General features: G+C 54.0%; 2 protein-coding genes across 3 annotated transcripts; both read right to left on the reverse strand.

Moving 5' to 3' along the window:
- Positions 1-889: 889 nt before the first annotated feature.
- Positions 890-6,979, reverse strand: KEAP1 (kelch like ECH associated protein 1). 2 transcript variants are annotated; one of them, XM_038770962.1, is made up of 6 exons: positions 6,909-6,979; positions 4,408-5,085; positions 3,203-3,891; positions 2,705-2,910; positions 1,581-1,757; positions 890-1,328 (listed from the first exon to the last, which is right to left on the reverse strand). In XM_038770962.1, the coding sequence occupies exons 2-6, from the start codon at positions 4,951-4,953 to the stop codon at positions 1,162-1,164; spliced, it is 1,785 nt and encodes a 594-aa protein (XP_038626890.1). In that variant the 5' UTR covers positions 4,954-5,085; positions 6,909-6,979; the 3' UTR covers positions 890-1,161. The 2 variants fall into 2 exon arrangements, with proteins under 2 accessions (XP_038626890.1, XP_038626891.1); XM_038770963.1 differs by having other exon boundaries at positions 6,905-6,951.
- Positions 6,980-12,612: 5,633 nt separating this feature from the next.
- S1PR5 (sphingosine-1-phosphate receptor 5) lies at positions 12,613-15,572 on the reverse strand. The gene is made up of 2 exons (XM_038770706.1): positions 15,502-15,572; positions 12,613-13,950 (listed from the first exon to the last, which is right to left on the reverse strand). Exons 1-2 carry the CDS (start codon positions 15,570-15,572, stop codon positions 12,675-12,677), a joined length of 1,347 nt encoding a protein of 448 aa, XP_038626634.1. The 3' UTR covers positions 12,613-12,674.
- Between the last annotated feature and the right edge of the window lie 5,441 nt (positions 15,573-21,013).

The following is a 21,013-nucleotide window of genomic DNA, read 5'->3' on the forward strand; positions in this document are numbered from 1 at the left end:
ATTATTATGGGGGCAGACTGTCACTCCCGGAGAGAGCTGTGTGTGGACTGTGGAAGTGTCCTCCCCACTTCAATTCTTCCCTCTTCTCCTTGGAGCGGTGGGGCGGGGGGAGGCCTCTCCGGCACCCAACTACCCAGGCATCGTTCCGTAATTAGGTGTTGCTATAATTGATTAGGTATTGCCGCTGAACGTGCAGGACTTGAGGGTTGGGGGCGGACGATGGCTGCTCTGTGCATACCGGCCCATCCCCGGGAAGCTCTCCATGCTGTGCTGATGCCGCCCCATCGACTGCTTTTGTCGGGGTCCCTGCCTGTCCGGAGTGGAGCACGGTACCCTGCCCGATGGTCCACACCCTAGCTGGGGGTCGTGCCCAACGGAGGCCTGACTGACTGATGGCGGCAAACTGCATTTCACTCAGCCAGATCCACTCCCCCTTTCCCCAACACGTGTGACTGAGAGCGCCTGATGGCGGGGTGTAGTTTGACGAAGGTCCGCCCTGTGCTGCCCGTTCCCTCCCTGTCCCCCACTTCCCCAGATTTAACAAGTCGTGCCACCGCTGCCCCGATCCCGCCAGGCACCTGTGTTGGGTGGGCCCGCCTCCCAGCCCTTGTGACCAGGCAATGATTCTCCGTGGCACTGACTGGAGATGCTGGGAGGGGTAAATATCCAAATCGGGACAGAAAATAAGGCATTCCTCCACCTCTCACGGCAGGGTGTGGTCCCGGGTCGCTTCTAGCCCAAGAGCTGCAAGGGCTGAAAAATGGGACACAAACAGGGGTGCTTTGCTTCCTCCCAGGAGGAAGCGGCAGACCCCAGTTTCTCCTCCAGCTGTGGTGCCGGTTGGAGGGAGGGGGAGAGCAGGAAAGCGTGGAGCCCCCCACTTGTCAATTCATTCATTTATTGGCAGAAGAGTGGGGAAGGGGAGGAAGCAATCAGATCCCCGGTTTGGGGAGGTGGGGGGAGACCACAGGGGTTTGGCCGGATCCGTCAGGTCCGCAAACCCCTCCCCCTGGAAGACCTCAGGCGGACGCTGTCCTGCAGGGCACGGTGAGGGTCCGAGAGAGAGAGAGCAGGGTTGCCCAGACCCGGCCACTTCAACGCGGAGGCGGGTCCACGCCCCAACTCGCCCGTCTTCTTTATGAAAACGCCCACCCCTTCCCCTCAGCAACTGCAGTCCCGGCTGGTGATCTGCTTCCAGCAGGGTTCCATGGTGACCGCCACCCCGACACCACTGCGGCCCGAGGTCATGCGTGTCACCTCAGTCCAGGTGTCCGTTGACGGGTCATAGCACTCCACGCTGTCCAGGAAGATGTGGCCATCGTAACCGCCTGGGAGGGGGGGTGGGGGCAGGGAACAGTGGATATGGACAGGACCGGGAATGGGGACAGGGGATGGGGGACAGGGGATGCCATCCCCTTCCAGGCCTCTCCACACCCTTCTGCTACTGGTCTTCCTCCCCAGATCAGAGTTTCCCCCACCCCCTAGAGTTGAGCCTGGAGGGGCCCCTGGTCAGCAGCAGATCTCCTCTCCTCCCTCGTCCCACCCCTCCCCTCATGCCCGCCCCGCAACCCGTTCCCTACCCAATACGTAGATCTTCCCCTGGTGTACTGTGACCCCCAGTGCACTCCGCCGGTGCTTCATGGGGGCGACGAAGGTCCAACTTTCGGTCTCCACGTCATAGCGCTCTACGCTATTCAGTTGGTCGGTGCCATCGTACCCCCCCGTGGCGTAGATGCAGTTGTTGAGGGCGCAGACACCTGCCGGGAATGGCGAGGGGGGACCCGGAGTCAGGACGGCGCAACTCCTGAACGGGGAATCCGTCAGCCGCTGGGGTGAGGGGGCTCCAGTGGGGAAGGCGGGCAGCCGGGCAGCCTCAGAGACCCACTTCCCCCGAGTCACACTGCCCCTCGGTTCTCTCCTCAGCCGTCCAAACTGACGGGGCCTGAGCTCCCCGAGGGCAGGGCCGAGCCCCTGATCGGACCCTGGGGACGGGGCAGAGGGAGAAGGCCCGGGTAGGGGTCCCTGCCCTCGAAGGGGGTCACAGTCTGGTGGGGGCCACAGGACCGGCCCAGAGTCAGACAAGTACCCATAAAATCTCAAGTGATTTAAGACACGTACGACAGCGGGAACACGTTTCATACAGAGGGGTAACGGGGTCTGGAGTAGAAAAGAGCCCACAGGGGTCAGTCTCAGAGGGCTTCCTGGAACAGCGTACCATCCGTCAGCCTGTCGGCTCGTGTCTTCCACCTTCACTGCCGGCTGCTGAGCCCTCTCAGTACAGTGCTCTGCGGGCGGCAGGCACCCAGTTCAGTGCTCCGCACACAGTAGGTAGTAAATACTGACAACGAGGAGGAGAGAGAGGTTTTCAGGAGCGTTTTCGGGGTTTGGCTAAGAAGACCGTAAGCTCGCCCCTCTAGACTGCCAGCTCATTATGGGCAGGGAACGGGTCTGCTAATTCTGTTGTACTGTACTCTCCCGAGCGCTTAGTACAGAGCCCTGTATACAGTAAGCGCTCAATAAATAGCACTGACTGATCGACTGACTGACTGACGAGCAAGGAAGGCCTTCCTGGCAGGCCGAGGGGAAGGGGAAGGCTGGACGCTGGAGACTCAGGGGAAGGGGAGGCTGCTACACTCGTCGAGACTCAGCCCTCTCCCTTCGTCCCAGACCCCTCCCCTCTTCCCCTCAGCCCCCAGCTCCCCACCTGCACCGCTGCGCACGGTTTTCATGGGCGTAATTGGCTTCCACTCATCCCTCTCCGGGTTGTAGCGTTCGGCCGAGCTGAGCCGGCTGGTCCCGTCGAAGCCGCCGACGGCATACAGCAGGCGGTTCAGGACGGCCACCCCAACCCCGATCCGGCGTGTCAGCATCGGTGCCACCAGGTGCCACTCATCTTGCTCCGGCTCATACCTGTGAGGAAAGCGGGCAGGGATGGCGGAATTGAGGGGAAGGTGTCCACACCCCTCCTCTCGTCCTCTCTTGCACCCACCAGCTCCGAAAACCCTCGCAGGGAAGGGGTGAGGAGGGAGAGTGGGAGGTGCCCGGGGTCTTCCCCGCGTCCCCCTGCAAGTCCCCGTCCAAGCACCCAGCGGCTCCCTGGGGAGCCGAAGGGTTGGGGAAGGGATTCTCCCCCGTCCCCCGCCTCCTCCCAGCAGGCCTCCCCCCATCTCCCGCCCCACCGCCCGGGCTGTGGCACGTTCACCTCTCCACGCTGTTGTGATGCACGCAGCCGTGGGAGCCGCCCACGGCGTAGATGAGGCCGTCGATGACCCCCACGCCGATCCGGTTCCGCGGCACGCTCATGGCCGCGCAGGGGGCCCACCGGTCCGTCATGGGGTTGTAGCAGTCGAGCGCGCTGGAGTCCATGTTGCCGTCGGGGGAGTTGTTGCGGCCGCCCACGGCGTAGAGCAGGCCGCCCACCACGCAGCCCGCGAGGCCGCTGCGAGGCGCCTGCAGGTCCGCCAGCCGCACCCAGGCCCCGCTGCTGGGGTCGTAGGCCTCCAGGTAGCTCAGCGACTGGCGGTAGTAGCCGCCGGCCGTGTAGATGAGCTGCCCCACCTTGGGCGCCCTACACGGCAGCCCGGGCTGCGGGGGCTTGTGCAGCGTCAGGTCCTGGAAGATTTGAGCCAGGTAGTCTGAACAGCGAGCATCCGACCGCAGGATCTCGCACTTCTGCAGCTGCATCTGCAGGAAATGCGGGGTGAGGGAGTGGCAGCGCACGGCCCGCAGCAGGGCCTGTACATAGAGGCGCCGCTGCTCACAGTCGTACTTGACCCAGTTGATGCAGGCGTGGAAGACCTCGGATTCACAGCGGACGTTCAGCTCATCCCGGCTGATGAGCGTCACCAGCTGACAGTGCGACAGGTTGAAGAACTCTTCCTGCTTGGCTACCTGTGGTGCGGGAGCTGGTTCACAGGGGCTGCTAACAACCCCCCACCCTCTCATCGTCCCCCAAGGCGCGTGCACACACAAACACACACACACACACGGCCCTCAGCCCCCAAAACGCTGCAGTCCAGGCTCCCAGTCTGGAGATCGATGGATCGGTGGGTGGATCTTGCACCCACCGGCTCCTTTGGAAGCCAAAAACCCTCACAGGGAAGGGGTGAGGAGGGAGACCGGTAGGTGCCCGGGGTCTTCCCCGCGTCCCCCTGCAAGTCCTCGTCCAAGCACCCAGCGGCTCCCTGGGGAGCCGAAGGGTTGGGGAAGGGATTCTCCCCCTGTCCCCTGCCTCCTCCCAGCAGGCCTTCCCCCATCTCCCGCCCCACCGCCCGGGTCCCCCAAACCAGAGCAGGACCCAGCCCGGCCCAGAGTCAACCCCCTCAGCCCACTTCCGGGCCTCCCACTGAGCACGGATTTAACCCAAGGGGGCGGTGGGAAAGGTCCACCCATCCAGCCTCGCCTCACCTCCCCAAAGTGCATGTAGATGTACTCGCGGGCCCGCTGGTGCAGTTCGGTGCAGCCGATCTGCTCGGCAAAGTTGGCAATGCCGATGGCGTTGCTAGGGTCCAGCTGCTGCACCAGGAAGTCACTGCAGGCCCGCACGACGCTGTCTATCTGGTACATGACAGCGCCGTTCATCACATGCAGGACGCACTTCTCGCCCATGGAAATGGAGGCTGTGTACGCAAACTCGATGAGCCGCTCCATAACCCGGGGGTGGATCCCCTCGATGGAAACCACTTCCATCCCTTGCTCGCGCAGTCCAGTGGTGAACATGGCCTTGAAGACGGGGCTGGAGGATGCCAGCACCACTTTGTGGGCCACAAACTGGGCGGCCGGGACGCCCTCATACCGCACCTGCAGGGTCACGTCACACAGCTGCTGGCTGAGGCGCAGCTCGTTCATGACGCCAAAGGCCTGCCGGGTGTGGTCCTCCAACGTGTAGCTGAACGTGCGGTGGCCCCCCTGCTGCGAGGGGGTCACCTCAGCCTTGCACTCTGGTGCGTACATCACCGCATTGCCCGGTGGGGGAAGACGGGGAGGGAGATCGGGTGCAGTCTGACGACGGGAGGGAGCGGACAGGGCTGGGAGGGTTTCTCTTGCTACGCCAGAGGAGCACTAGTGCCACTCAGAGTCATCCACCTGGAAAGAAGAAAAGGGGGAGGGTGGTCAGGGTCACAAATCTGGGGGTCAGGTGCACCCCTCCTCTCTTCCCCCCCATTAGAAGAAAGGTCCCTGTCCATTTCCTCCCTACCTGCTCCCCTCCCACAAACACACATCCAGGCGAGTCAAGTGGGGTGGAGAAGGTTGGCAGCTGGAGTCACCGTCTCCAAGTTTGTGACTCCAGCTGCCAATCTTCTCCACCCCACTTTACCCTCCCACATGTGTGTGGGGGTGGGGGGTCAGGAGCAGGAAGCGGAGGAAATGGACAGGAACTTTTTTCCATACACCTGGGGGAGGGGGGGGGTCAGCAGCTGGTGAAGGAGCGGTTCAGAGTTAGATGCAAAGGACAGACGTGTCTCCCAATCCTCCCTCCTTCCCAATAACAGGGATGGTCCTTATAATCCTCCCCCACAGAAATGCATCATCCATTTAGGAAGGACAAAGCGCTTAATATAGTGCTCTGCACACAGTGAGTGCTCGATAAAAACGATTGAATGAATGACACAGTGGGAGAGTGAGCCCAATCCACCAGTGCAATGTCTGTCTTCTCGTTGTGAGTGGGGAAACCCTGGTGGGGGGCGGCACGGGTGGGCTGCGGGGAGCCGGCAGGCCCACGGTAACCCGACCGTCAGTCAGTCCTCTGGCCCTGCTCGAAGGCCCCACTCGTGGCGGGTGATCGAAGACCTGGGGCGCGCCAGATAGGAGCCCAGCCCTGATCATCATCATCATCATCAATCGTATTGAGCGCTTACTGTGTGCAGAACACTGTACTAAGCGCTTGGGAAGTCCGAGTTGGCAACATATAGAGACGGTCCCTACCCAACAGTGGGCTCACAGTCTAAAAGGGGGAGACAGAGAACAAAACCAAACATACTAACAAAATAAAATAAAATAGATATGTGCAAGTAAAATAAATAGAGTAATAAATATGTACAAACATATATACATATATACAGGTGTGAGCCCTGTTTTTTAGACTGTGGGCCCACTGTTGGGTAGGGACTGTCTCTATATGTTGCCAACTTGTACTTCCCAAGCGCTTAGTACAGTGCTCTGCACACACTAAGTGCTCAATAAATACGATTGATGATGATGATACAGGTGCTGTGGGGAAGGGAAGGAGGTAAGATGGGGGGGATGGAGAGGGGCCGAGGGGGAGAGGAAGGAAGGGGCTCAGTCTGGGAAGGCCTCCTGGAGGAGGTGAGCTCTCAGTAGGGCCTGATGGCCGGGGTGGGGGGGGAAACGTTGCCCACCCTCGGTCCTGTCTCCATGTGCCCCCTTCCCACTCCTGGGGTTCCAGCCACATGAACTTGGAGGGGTGGGGGGGAGAAGAAGCGGATTGGGAAATCTGTAGGGGGGTGGGGTGGACGGCTGACAGGGAGGAAACGGCGGCGGCGGCGGCGGGGAAGGGGGGGACGGCCCGGGGGAAACAATGGTTTGGCCGGGGCCAAAGCGGGAGCGAAGCCAGGGCCAGCCCTGCCTCCTCTCCTCCCCTTACGGCCCCGGAGGGAAACGGAGGCCGGAGAGCGGGCGCCGGCCACGCCCCCAGCAGCCCCTCCTAAGGCCCAACGGGGCTGCCCGCCCCCCAGCCCGGGGCCTCCCCCTCCGCCGTTTCCCCGGTCCACGCCGTTCGTGGGGGCCCAGGTGTCCCACTCAGGTGTCCCCGGCCCGGCCAGCCGTGGGGGCAAACGGCTCCCCTGGCCCCGGGCCACTGGCCCCTGGCGCTCCCTGCCCTCCGGCCCCGCTTGGCCCCCTCCTCCGGCCGGGCCCGGGGGCGCGGGCGGCCAGGGTTACTCACTGACCGGCCCGTGCCCGCGGCCCAGTTCCTCCTCCGCCTCCCGGCCTCCGGCTCCTCCATCGCGGCGTCGCGGCGGCGGCGGCGGCGGCGGCGGGCAGGGCGGGGGGCGGGGAAGCTGGAAGTCACCGTGACTAAGCAGTGAGCGCGCCCCGGCCGTGTCACAATAAAAGTCCTCCCGCCCGGGACGCCGGCCAGCGGTGGCGGCGGCGACGACGACGAGGAGGAGGAGGGACAAAGGGAAGGAGAGAGAGAGAGAAAAGGGGGAGCGGGGAGGGAGCCTCTTCCTTTCTTCCTTTCTTCCTTTCTTCCTTTCTCCCCTTTCTTCCCTTTCTTCCCTTTCTCCCCTTTCTTCCCTTTCTCCCTTTCTTCCTTCCTCTCCCCCTCGTCCCCCTCTCCATCCCCCTCATCTTACCTCCTTCCCTTCCCCACAGCACCTGTACATATGTTTGTACCTATTTATTCCTCTATTTATTTATTTTACTTGTCCATATCTATTCTATTGATTTTATTTTGTTAGTATGTTGGGTTTTGTTCTCCGTCTCCCCCTTTCAGACTGTGAGCCCACTGTTGGGTAGGGACTGTCTCTATATGTTGCCAAGCGCTTAGTACAGTGCTCTGCACACAGTATGTTTGTACATGTTTATTACTCTATTTATTTATTTTACTTGTCCATATCTATTCTATTGATTTTATTTTGTTAGTATGTTTGGTTTTGTTCTCCGTCTCCCCCTTTCAGACTGTGAGCCCGCTGGTGGGTAGGGACTGTCTCTAGATGTTGCCAAGCGCTTAGTACAGTGCTCTGCACACGGTATGTTTGTACGTATTTATTACCCTAGTTATTTATTTTACTTGTCCATATCTATTCTATTTATTTTATTTTGTTAGTATGTTTGGTTTTGTTCTGTGTCTCCCCCTTTTAGACTGTGAGCCCACTGTTGGGTAGGGACTGTCTCTATATGTTGCCAACTTGGACTTCCCAAGCGCTTAGTACAGTGCTCTGCACACAGTATGTTTGTACATATTTAGTACTCTAGTTATTTATTTATTTTACTTGTCCATATCTATTCTATTTATTTTATTTTGTTAGTATGTTTGGTTTTGTTCTGTGTCTCCCCCTTTTAGACTGTGAGCCCGCGGTTGGGTAGGGACTGTCTCTATATGTTGCCAACTTGGACTTCCCAAGCGCTTAGTACAGTGCTCTGCACACAGTAAGCGCTCAATAAATACGATTGATTGATTGATTGATTGATTTTGGCTCTTCCCATTCCCTGTCCGTCCGGGGCAGAGGCGGGAGTCGGGAAAGTGTGCCCCACGGCTGCTCCACTCACACCTTCAGGATGGAGCAACGGTAAAGGGACGGCGTCGGCTTTCAGGTGCGGGGAATCCAGGCGGAATCCAGGGCTCTGGACTTGGAAAACAAGGATGCACAGAGAGGGAGAGCCATTCAGTCGCCCAGGGCTCCTAGACCCCAAAGGGGAGGCAATGTCTGGTGGCACAAGTCTGGGCTCTTGACCAGAAGCCACATCGATCAATCAATCGTATTTATTGAGCTCTTACTGAGTGCAGAGCACTATACTAAGAGCTCGGGAGAGTACGGTATAACACAGTTGATAGACCCGTTCCTTGTCCCACAATAATAATAACGATGGCATTTATTACGCGCTTACTATGTGCAAAGCACAGTTCTAAGCGCCGGGGAGGTTACAAGGTGATCAGGTTGTCCCACGGTGGGGGGCTCACAGTCTTCATCCCCATTTTACAGATGAGTATAGACCCGTTCCTTGTCCCACAGTAATAATAATAATAATGGCATTTATTACACGCTTACTATGTGCAAAGCACTGTTCTAAGCGCCGGGGAGGTTACAAGGTGATCAGGTTGTCCCACGGGGAGTGGGGGCTCACAGTCTTCATCCCCATTTTACAGATGAGGTGACTGAGGCCCAGAGAAGTGAAGGGACTTGCCCGAAGTCACACAGCTGACAATTGGCAGAGTCAGGATTTGAACCCATGACCTCTGACTCCAAAGCCCGGGCTCTTTCCACCGAGCCGCGCTGCTTCTCCAAGCTTCACAAGGAGCTTACGGTTTAGAAGGGGAGACAGACATTAAGATAAAGAAATTACGGATATGTACGTAAGTGCTGTGGGCAGGGAATGTGTCCGCCAACTCAGTTATAGTGTACCCAGCGCTCAGTACAGCGTTTTATCCACAGTAGGCGCTCAATAAATAATAAAAATAGTTATGGGTATTTAAGTGCTTACTATGTGCCAAGCACTGTTCTAAGCGCGGGGGTGGATACAAGGTAATCAGGTTGTCCCATATGGGGCTCACAGTCTTAATCCCCATTTTCCAGATGAGGGAACTGAGGCCCAGAGAAGTTAGGTGGCTTGCCCAAGGTCACACAGCAGACAAGTGGCGGAGCCGGGATTAGAACCCACGTCTTCTGACTCCCGAACACGATTGGGAATCAGGAGTTACTGGTTCTAGCCTCAGCTCTGCCCCTGGGCCTGCGGTTGATCTCGGGCTAGATGCCTAACCTCTTGGAGCCTGTTTCCTCATCTACAGCGAGATTGCCTCTCCCTGTCCTATGGGCAAGGTATGAGGATAAAATAAAATCAAGGCAATGGGGAAAATAAAAGCCCTCTATATATTTAAGGAGTGATTGTCGTTATTGCTTTCACTTGGCACCTCCACACTGACCCTTTCCTGTCTATTTCCGCATAAAATGATCGACAGCCCCTGACTTCCATCCATGGAGTGGAATAATAATAATAATGATGATGATGGCATTTATGAAGTGCTTACTATGAGCCCCTGACTTCCATCCGTGGAGTGGAATAATAATAATAATAATAATGATGATGATGATGGCATTTATGAAGGGCTTACTATGTGCAAAGCACTGTTCTAAGCGCTGGGGAGGTTACGAGGTGATCAGGTTGTCCCACGGGAGGCTCACGGTCTTAAACCCCACCTCCATCAACCAGGTTTCCCCGATTCATTTCTCAGCACCCTGAGTCTTATCATCCCTCAGCCATCTCTGAGGCTGATCAATCTATTTACGGCCTCCCTAGCACTCGTGTCTGTCTGTCTGTCTGTTCCACTTATTTATGTATTCTGCTCACTTTCATTGTCAAGATCTTTACGTTTGTCTTCCCGTTAGAGTGTAAACTCCCTGCGGGCAGATGAGGTACCTGAGGCACAGAGCAGTTAAGTGCCTTACCCGAAGTCACACAGCTGACAGTTGGCGGAGCTAGGGTGTGAACCCATGGCCTCTTGACTCCAAAGCCCGGGCTCTTTCCATCATCATCATCATCATCAATCATATTTATTGAGCGCTTACTGTGTGCAGAGCACTGTACTAAGCACTTGGGAAGTACAAATTGGCAACATATAGAGACAGTCCCTACCCAACAGTGGGCTCAGGAGAAGCAGCGTGGCTCATTGGAAAGAGCCCGGGCTTTGGAGTCAGAGGTCATGGGTTCGAATCCCGGCTCCGCCACATGTCTGCTGTGTGACCTTGGGCACGTCACTTAACTTCTCTAAGCCTCAGTTCCCTCATCTGTAAAATGGGGACTAAGACTGTGAGCCCCATGTGGGACAACTTGATCACCTTGTATCCCCCCCAGCGCTTAGAACACCGCTCTGCACATAGTAAGCGCTTAACAAATGCCATCGTTATTATTATTATTATTATTATAAAAGGGGGAGACAGAGAACAAAACCAAACATACTAACAAAATAAAATAAATAGAAAAAATAGATATTTTCCACTGGAGCCACGCCGCTTCCGGAAGGGGATATCATCATCATCATCATCAATCGTATTTATTGAGCGCTTACTATGTGCAGAGCACTGTACTAAGCGCTTGGGAAGTACAAATTGGCAACATATAGAGACAGTCATCATCATCATCATCAATCGTATTTATTGAGCGCTTACTATGTGCAGAGCACTGTACTAAGCGCTTGGGAAGTACAAATTGGCAACACATGGAGACAGTCCCTACCCAACAGTGGGCTCACAGTCTAAAAGGGGGATATATGGAGGCTCCCCGAGGGGCTCCGGCTTTTGTTTCCCCTTCTGCCTACTTCGTAGGCCGGTCCCTGTCCGTCCTCTCCCACCAAGCGCCTTCCGGCCGGGGAACCGGGAATCTCCTTTCCCTGCTGTGGGGACACAGCAGGGAAAGCTGGTGGGGCGGGGGCAGGGCGGCAGTGGCGGCTCCTGGCCACGCGGGGGCGCCACACGCCCGCTTCGGGCCCCGGAGCCGCCAGCCGTTCCCAAGCTCCGACTGGGTAGATCATCCCCGGCGCCCCACGGCCCAAGGAAGAGAAGAGGAGCCCACGAGGGACTGCCGTGTCCCAACCCCCAATCGCAGCATCCTTTCCTAAAAATTTATTTATTTTGCTTGTACATATCTATTCTATTTATTTTATTTTGTTAGTATGTTTGGTTTTGTCCTCTGTCTCCCCCTTTTAGACTGTGAGCCCAATGTTGGGTAGGGACTGTCTCTATATGTTGCCACTTTGTACTTCCCAAGCGCTTAGTACAGTGCTCTGCACATAGTAAGCGCTCAATAAATATGATTGATTGATTGATTGATTAAAAACCCCCCCTCCCTCAACCAGGTTTCCCCGATTCATTTCTCAGCACCCTGAGTCTTATCATCCCTCAGCCGACTCTGATGCTGATCCATCTATTTACAGCCTCCCTAGCACTCGTGTCTGTTCTGTTTAGTTATGTATTCTGCTCGCTTTTATCGTCGAGATTTTTATGTTTGGCTTCCCGTTAGAGCGTAAACTCCCTGAGGGCAGGGAATGTGTCACGCCGTTGTTCTGCATCTTCCTATTAATAATAATAATAATAGTGATGGCATTTATTAAGCGCTTACTATGCTCAAGGCACTGTTCTAAGCGCGGGGGAGATTACAAGGTGATCAGGTTGTCCCACGGGGGACTCACAGTCTTAATCCCCATTTTACAGATGAGGGAACTGAGGCCCAGAGAAGTGAAGTGACTTGCCCAAAGTCACACAGCTGACAATTGGCGGAGCCGGGATTTGAACCCATGACCTCTGACTCCAAAGCCCGGGCTCTTTCCACTGAGCCACGCTGCTTCCCCAAAATCCTATTCAGAATTCTTTTAGACTGTGAGCCCACTGTTGGGTAGGGACTGTCTCTATATGTTGCCAACTTGTACTTCCCAAGCGCTTAGTACAGTGCTCTGCACACAGTAAGTGCTCAATAAATACGATTGATAATGATGACGAATTGTTACTTGACTAAGGTGTAATTCATTAATATTCATTTTCATCTTCTTCTGAAACAAAGGGCAGCCTGCTTTCCCCAAACGCACGCACACACCCCACACACCCACACGCCTCTTCTGGGCAGTCTACAGTTCATCCGTCTCTGTGTATTAGTTGTGCCGTTTCTGCGTTTCAATCAATCAATCAATCAATGTTGTATTTATTGAGCGCTTACTGTGTGCAGAGCACTGTACTAAGCGCTTGGGAAGTCCAAGTTGGCAACATATAGAGACAGTCCCTACCCAACAGTGGGCTCACAGTCTCACAGTTTCCTGTTGGATGCTCAATAAATGGTACGACTACTACTATTCTCCTGCACCTTTCCCCGCCGTCCCCCCTGGTCATTCGGGTTATTTTGATCACAAAGAGTTTTATTTTTTTTTAAAAAAGGAGGGTGTGTGTATGTGCATGTGTGTGAGTGTGAGAGAGAGAGGAGCGTGTGGGAGGGTCCCGAAGGCCGGGTCAGTAGACACCCTGAATCCCCGGCGCCGGGACAGGCGTGAGGTTGCCGGTGGACCCGCTGGAGTCCAGTCCGTCGAGCTGGGGCGACCTTCTGGCATTGCCACCCAGGGTGCGGGGCCGCCGGCAACAGCCCGCTCCTCCGCCCACATCGCTCGCCCCACCCGCCCGGTCCTCCTCCCTCCCGGACGAGGAGCGCGGCCGTAGGCCGCAGCAAGGGTCCAAGAGCCGCAGCAGGGCGCGGCGCATGTCCCGGCTGGTGAGCGTGTAGATGACCGGGTTCAGCAGCGAGTTGACCATGGCCAGGCCCAGAAAGTAGTCGGCTTGGTAGAGCACTGGGCAGGCCTGCGTGGGGCAGGCCACGTCCACCAGCAGCAGGAAGAAGAGCGGCAGCCAGCAGGCGGTGAAGGCGATGAGCACCACGGCCACCGTGCGCAACAGTGCCAGGGAGCGGGGGTGCAGGCGGCGCGCGGGCGGGCGCGCGGGCGCGTGGGCGTGCACGAGGCGGTAGATGCGCAGGTAGAGGGCCAGGACGGCGGCCAGGGCGGCCAAGAAGACCAGCACACAGAAGAGGACGTAGTCCCTGGTGAAGAGCGGCAGCACCGTGGAGCAGGAGGCCAGGCGGCCCACGCAGTTCCACCCGAGGGCCGGCAAGGCGCCCAGACCCAGCGAGGCCGCCCACGTGGCCGCCGCGAAGCGCAGCGCTCGAGCCCGACCTCCCCGGCAGCCGCCCACCAGCCGGGCGTCCGCGGGGGTCCTGCGGGCCATGGTCGCGTGGCGCTCCAGCGCTATGGCCAGCAAGCTGAGCACCGACGCCGTGAGCGCCACGGCCACGCCGCCCTCGCGCGCGAACCAGAGCGCGGGGGAGAGGCGCAGGGTACGCGCCCCGGACAGCAGGAGGTTGGCGGCGTAGGCGGCGCCCGCCAGCAGGTCCGACAGGGTCAGGCTGCCCAGGAGCAGGTAGGCCGGCGCGCGGAGCCGGGGGTGGCCACGCCAGAGGGCGAGCAGCACGGCCAGGTTGGCGAGGACGATCAACGCGCACATGGCCAGGAAGGCCGCCGCGTCGACGCGCACCCCTTCGCCGGGCAGGTAGCGGGAACCACGCAGCTTGCCGGTGTAGTTGTAGTGGAGGACGAGGACCGCGTCGGCTGGCTCCATGGCTGCGACGTAGGGGCCCGCTCCGGTGCGGCCCTTCCGACGGCTACATCGCTGGGGGCGGGGGGGACAGGGTAAGGGGCAGCCGGACCCTGCGGGGAGGAAGCCAGGACAGGAGAAGTGGCTCAGAGACAGGAATGGTGCGGGCCACCCCAGAGAAGCCCCATCTCCCCAGCCCGTGGAAGGGGCCTATTCATTCATTCATTCATTCAATCGTATCTATTGAGCGCTTACTTTGTGCACAGCACTGCACTAAGCGCTTGGGAAGTACAAGTTGGCAACATCTAGAGACGGTCCCTACCCAACAGCGGGCTCACAGTCTAGAAGGGGGAGACAGAGAACAAAACAAAACATATTAACAGAATAAAATAAATAGAATAAATATGTACAAGTAAAATAAAAATCATTCCATTGTATTTTTTGAGCGCTTACTGTGTGCAGAGCACTGCACTAAGCACTTGGGAAGTACAAGTTGGCAACATATAGAGATGGTCCCTACCCAACAGCGGGCTCACAGTCTAGAAGGGGGAGACAGACAACAAAACAAAACGTATTAACAGAATAAAATAAATAGAATAAATATGTGCAAGTAAAATAAAAATCATTCCAACATATTTTTTGAGCGCTTACTGTGTGCAGAGCACTGTACTAGGCGCTTGGGAAGTACAAGTTGGCAACATATAGAGACGGTCCCTACCCAACAGCGGGCTCACAGTCTAGAAGGGGGAGACACAGAACAAAACAAAACATATTAACAGAATAAAATAAATAGAATAAATATGTACAAGTGAAATAAAAATCATTCCATTGTATTTTTTGAGCGCTTACTGTGTGCAGAGCACTGTACTAAGCACTTGGGAAATACAAGTTGGCAACATACAAAGACGGTCCCTACCCAACAGTGGGCTCACAGTCTAGAAGGGGGAGACAGACAACAAAACAAAACATATTAACAGAATAAAATAAATAGAATAAATATGTACAAGTAAAATAAAATTCATTCCACCGTATTTTTTGAGTGCTTACTTTGTGCACAGCACTGTACTAAGCGCTTGGGAAGTACAAGTTGGCAACATATAGAGACGGTCCCTACCCAACAGTGGGCTCACAGTCTAGACGGGGGAGACAGAGAACAAAACAAAACATATTAACAGAATAAAATAAATAGAATAAATATGTACAAGTGAAATAAAAATCATTCCATTGTATTTTTTGAGCGCTTACTGTGTGCAGAGCACTGTACTAGGCGCTTGGGAAATACAAGTTGGCAACATGTAGAGACGGTCCCTACCCAACAGTGGGCTCACAGTCTAGAAGGGGGAGACAGAGAACAAAACAAAACATATTAACAGAATAAAATAAATAGAATACATATGGACAAGTAAAATAAAAATCATTCCATCGTATTTTTTGAGCGCTTACTGTGTGCAGAGCACTGTACTACCCGCTTGGGAAAGTGCGATACAGGGCCTATCTGTCTTCCAGGCTCAGGGCAAAGGAAGGCAGCGCCGAAAGGCCCGCCCAGAAATATCTAGGCAGGCCCAGGGACGGACACGGAGGGACACACGCGGTCGGACCCAGACACAGAAGTCCAGCCCCACACACACTCATTCAGACGTGCACAGACTGATACGCACGCGAGGGATAGACCCAGCCCTGCGATCAAGTCTCCCACCTCCCGCTGACCACCGTGGGAATGCTCTTCGAAATATTAAAAACGTTGGGGAGGCCGCGGCAGTTGGTCATCAAGAACTGACTCTTGCGTGGAGCAGTAAACAGCCTGAGGACCCCGCCTCCCACCCCCCACCACTATTTTTAGCTACTCTACTTAGTTCAACGTTGATTTGGATGGTCCCATTTGTGGTTTACTGTTCGTGATTCGCCGTTATTGTTTTCTTCATCTGGGTGGGACAGTGACTGTGGCTGATCCGGTTATCAATCAATCAATCAATCAATCAATTGTACTTATTGAGCACTTACTGTGTGCAGAGCACTGTACTAAGCGCTTGGGAAGTCCAAGTTGGCAACATATAGAGACAGTCCCTACCCAACAGTGGGCTCACGGTCTAAAAGGGGGAGACAGAGAACAAAACCAAACATGCTAACAAAATAAAATAAATAGAATAGATATGTACAAGTATCTTGTATTTACCCCAGAGTTTAGCACATAGTAAGCGCGCAGTAAGCGGCACAACTAATACACAAAGATGGATGAACTGTAGACCGCCCAGAAGAGGCGTATGGGTGTGTAGGTGTGTGGTGTATGGTGTGTGCGTGCGTTTGGGGAAAGCAGTCTGCCCTTTGTTTCAGAAGAAGATGAAAATGAATATTAATGAATTATACCTTAGTCAAGTAAGAATCCTGAAACCACCATAAGACACCCAGAAAAGTCCCTGGTAGCACCTGGGAAAGTTCAAAGGAGGCCAGCTCGGAGATCAGGGGAGGATTCGGAGAAGTTGGGAATCGTGGGAAAGCTAGCTGATGACTCATTCACCTCGGGAGATACTGTAAAAAGGCTAAGAGAATGACTCAGAATTATCTGCACCGAGTGGAGATACAAGGTGTGAAAGTTACAGTGCTTGGGTTCAGCAGGATCCAACCCTCAAGTTAAAGACCCAAGTGTGATTTTTTTTTTTTGCAGGAGATTTGCGCTCATCAGTACTCAAGCCTGAAAAAAAGCCTGAGCATGAGTGTGTGTGTGTGTGTGGGGGGCGGTTGGGGAGAGGGGAAGCTCGTCGTTACCTGGCTTCTTGCCTCACAATCTGTGAAGCCCGCAGCTCCATGAAACTTGGATCTCGGCTAGGTAGCAAATAAAACTTCCTGAGGCTCCTGAGGCTAAGGCCCCTGCCCGCTCAACTCCCGGACAGACATACCCAGGCACAGCGCCCGGACTAGCCACACGGAAAAGCATTCTAGACGCTCGCGGAGACTAACTGAAAGATGGACACATCACAAACACACAAATAAGCGCCGAGGCAGAAAGGCCCACATGGGTAAGCGCTTAGTACAGTGCAAGCGCTTAGTACAGTGCTCTGCACAGAGTAAGCGCTCAAAAAATACGATTGAATTGAATGAATACCTGTAGACACCCAAGCGCATACAGATTCCTGTTTTCCCTCCTCCTTTGACCGTGAGCCCCATGTGACACAGGGACTATCTACCCCTGCGCTTAGCACAGTGCTTGACACATAGTAAGCACGTAACAAATACAATAATGATAATTCTTCAGACGTGCACACAGACAAAGCATACACACAGGGGCCTCCGTAGACAGGCATTTACTGTACACACTCAGACACTCAGTGACGCACATGTGCACACACAGGGGCCTCCATAGACAGGCATTTACTGTACAAACTCAGACACTCAGCGATGCACGTGCGCGCACACACACACGCACACTCAAACACACTACCACCTCATTGCCCTAGACCCTTCCATCCCTCTCCCTGCAAGCACAGCTGGGTACGGCTGGATTGTACCCTCCCAAATGCTTAGTACAGTGCTCTGCACAGAGTAGAACTCAATCAGTACCACTGATGGATTGATGTGTGAGATTATGCGCGCACGTGTGTGTGTGTGTGTGTATGTGTGTGTTTCTTCAGGAGGGACAGCCAAGCCAGAGGGAGAAACACGCACACACACACACATGCTCTCACACATCAGTCCATCAGTCCGCAGTGCTGATTGAGTTCTAGCTCTGTGCAGAGCGCCGTACTAAGCATTTGGGAGAAGCAGCATGGCTCAATGGAAAGAGCGCGGGCTTTGGAGTCAGAGGTCATGGGTTCAAATCCCAGCTCTGCCAACTGTCAGCTGTGTGACTTGGGGCAAGTCACTTCACTTCTCCGGGCCTCAGTTACCTCATCTGGAAAATGGGGATTAAGACCGTGAGCCTCCTGTGGGACAGCCTGATCACTCTGTAACCTCCCCAGCGCTTAGAACAGTGCTTTGCACATAGTAAGCGCTTAATAAATGCCATCATCGTCATTATTATTATTACAATCCAGCCGTACCCAGCTGTGCTTGCAGGGAGAGGGATGGAAGGGGCTAGGACAATGAGGTGGTAGTGTGTTCGAGTGTGCGTGTGTGTTCATCATCATCATCATCATCAATCGTATTTATTGAGCGCTTACTGTGTGCAGAGCACTGTACTAAGCGCTTGGGAAGTACAAATTGGCAACATCTAGAGACAGTCCCTACCCAACAGTGGGCTCACAATCTAAAAGGGGGAGACAAAACCAAACATACTAACAAAATAAAATAAATAGAATAGATATGTACAAGTAAAATAAATAAACAAATAAATAGAGTAATAAATATGTACAAACATATATCCATATATACAGGTGCTGTGGGGAAGGGAAGGAGGTAAGATGGGGGGATGGAGAGGGGGACGAGGGGAGCGCTTGGAACAGTGCTCGTCACATTCATTCATTCATTCAATCGTATTTATCTTTTAGACTGTGAGCCCACTGTTGGGTAGGGACTGTCTCTATGTGTTGCCAATTTGTACTTCCCAAGCGCTTAGTACAGTGCTCTGCACATAGTAAGCGCTCAATAAATATGATTGATGAGGAGGAGGAGGAGGAAGGAAGGGGCTCAGTCTGGGAAGGCCTCCTGGAGTTGGAAGGCACTCACGGGTTCCCCTGGGGTACAATAACCCCGTCATCATCATCATCATCAATCGTATTTATTGAGCGCTTACTATGTGCAGAGCACTGTACTAAGCGCTTGGGAAGTACAAATTGGCAACATCTAGAGACAGTCCCTACCCAACAGTGGGCCCACAGTCTAAAAGGGGGAGACGGAGAACAAAACCAAACATACTCACAAAATCAAATAAATAGAATAGATATGTACAAGTAAAATAAATAAATAAATAAATAAATAGAGTAATAAATATGTACAAACATATATACATATATATATAAACATATATACATATATACAGGTATATATATACATATGTACATATACATATACATATACCCACTGTTGGGTAGGGACTGTCTCTATGTTGCCAACTTGTACTTCCCAAGCGCTTAGTACAGTGCTCTGCACACAGTAAGCGCTCAATAAATACGATTGATTGATTGACCGAGTGACACATAGTAAGCACGTAACAAATACAATAATGATAATTCTTCAGACGTGCACACAAAGTATATATATATATATATATATATATATATATATATATCCGGCCTCGCCCCCCAATGCCCGAGACAGCCCGTCCTCCGCGCCCCCGGTCCCCGGCACTCACCCCTGCGGCCGAGGCTTCAGCTTCCCGAGCTCCGAGGCCGGAGCGGCTCCCGAGCCTAAACGGGGGCGGGCCGGGGCGGGCCGGGGCGGGCCCGGCCGGGCCGCGGGGAGGGTCTGCGAGGCCTCTGGGAACGGGGAAAAGGCAGGTCCCAGTGAGCGAGGCGGCTCCATTCCCACGCCTGTGTCACCAGGACAGTGAGCTGCGCCCACCTCCCCCCCGACGGACCCTTTGGCAGCGGAAAGGGAGCGTGTCCCCTGGGGCTGACACACAGATGGGGGCGTGGGGGGGGGGGGGGGAGGGCGAGCCCCTGAGGCCCCATTCTTCGGCCGTCTGACTCGAGAGTCTGCTTTCAAAAATCTACTCTCCCTACTGGGTCTCAGGCCCCATCCCCTCTCACCTTTCCTTCTCCCAATCCCCTTCCCTCCCTGACTGCTCCCTTCAACCGCTTACTCCCTGACCTGGAATGCCCTCCCTCCACACATCCGCCAAGTTAGACCTCTTCCTCCTTCAAAGCCCTACTGAGAGCTCACCTCCTCCTTTCATCATCATCATCAATCGTATTTATTGAGCGCTTACTATGTGCAGAGCACTGTACTAAGCGCTTGGGAAGTACAAATTGGCAACATATAGAGACAGTCCCTACCCAACAGTGGGCTCACAGTCTAATGATACTCTACTGAGCCCCTTCCTTCCTCTCCCCCTCGTCCCCCTCTCCATCCCCCCATCTCGCCTCCTTCCCTTCCCCACAGCACCTGTATATATGTATATATGTTTGTACATATTTATTACTCTATTTATTTTATTTGTACATATCTATTCTATTTATTTTATTTTGTTGGTATGTTTGGTTTTGTTCTCTGTCTCCCCCTTTTAGACTGTGAGCCCACTGTTGGGTAGGGACTGTCTCTGTACGTTGCCAATTTGTACTTCCCAAGCGCTTAGTACAGTGCTCTGCACATAGTAAGCGCTCAATAAATACGATTGATGATGATGATGAAATACGATTGATGATTTGTACAGATTTACTACTCACTTTATTTTACCTGTACATATTTACTACTCCATTTTGATCGTGATGTGCATATAGCTATAAGTCCATTTGTTCTGATGATTTTGACACCTGTCTACATGGTTTGTTTTGTTGTCCATCTCCCCCTTCGAGACTGTGAGCCCGTGGTTGGGTAGGGACCGTCTCTATATGTTGCTGATTTGTACTTCTCAAGCGCTTAGTACAGTGCTCTGCACACAGTAAGTGCTCAATAAATACGATTGATTGAATGAATGAATGAATGAATGAATGAATGGTGGCTTCTTCCCCTCTGCCTTCACACACACCTACTTCTCCCCATTCTTAAAAAATAAAAAAATACTTCTCTGATCCCACTTCACCACCCAGCTATGGCTCCATCTCCCTGCTCCCATTCCTATCCAAATTCCTCAAGCCCACTGCCTCCACTTCCTCTCCCCCAACTCCTTTCTTGCCCTACTGCAGTCTGGTTTCCACTCCCTTCACTCTGCAAAGTCCGCCTTCTTGCCAAAACAAACAAATGGGTTGTACTCTCTCCTCACCCTCCTTGACTTCTCCGCTGCTTCTGAACCTGTGGACTGCCCCCTTCTCCTGGAAACTTCACTCAACCTTGCTTTTAGTAATAATGATGGTATTTGGTAAGTGCTGACTATGCGTCAAGCACTGGGGTAGATACAAGCTAATCAGGTTGGACATGGTCTGTGTCCCACGTAGGGCTCAGTCTTAGTCCCCATTTTACAGATGAGTAACTGAAGCACAGAGAAGTGAAGTGATTTGCCCAAGGTCACACGGCAGAAAAGTGGTGGAGGCAGGATTAGAACCCAGGTCCTTCCGACTCATAACCGTAAGTCTCCATTAAGGCTCTCTTCTGGACCCCTTCTCATTTTAACTCTCTCA

The sequence above is a fragment of the Tachyglossus aculeatus genome, chromosome X2 (assembly GCF_015852505.1).
Source record: "Tachyglossus aculeatus isolate mTacAcu1 chromosome X2, mTacAcu1.pri, whole genome shotgun sequence".
NCBI lineage: Eukaryota > Metazoa > Chordata > Mammalia > Monotremata > Tachyglossidae > Tachyglossus > Tachyglossus aculeatus.

Excerpts from the sequence above, each read along its gene's own strand:
- S1PR5 (XM_038770706.1), bottom strand. The coding sequence starts at position 15,572 with ATGACCAACTGCCGCGGCCTCCCCAACGTTTTTAATATTTCGAAGAGC. Across the intron at positions 13,951-15,501 it reads CCCACGGTGGTCAGCGGGAG|CCACTTCTCCTGTCCTGGCT; the intron begins GTGGGAGACTTG and ends CCTGTCTCTGAG.
- KEAP1 (XM_038770962.1), bottom strand. The coding sequence starts at position 4,953 with ATGTACGCACCAGAGTGCAAGGCTGAGGTGACCCCCTCGCAGCAGGGG. Across the intron at positions 1,758-2,704 it reads AACCGTGCGCAGCGGTGCAG|GTGTCTGCGCCCTCAACAAC; the intron begins GTGGGGAGCTGG and ends CATTCCCGGCAG. Across the intron at positions 1,329-1,580 it reads GGGGAAGATCTACGTATTGG|GCGGTTACGATGGCCACATC; the intron begins GTAGGGAACGGG and ends CCCCCCTCCCAG.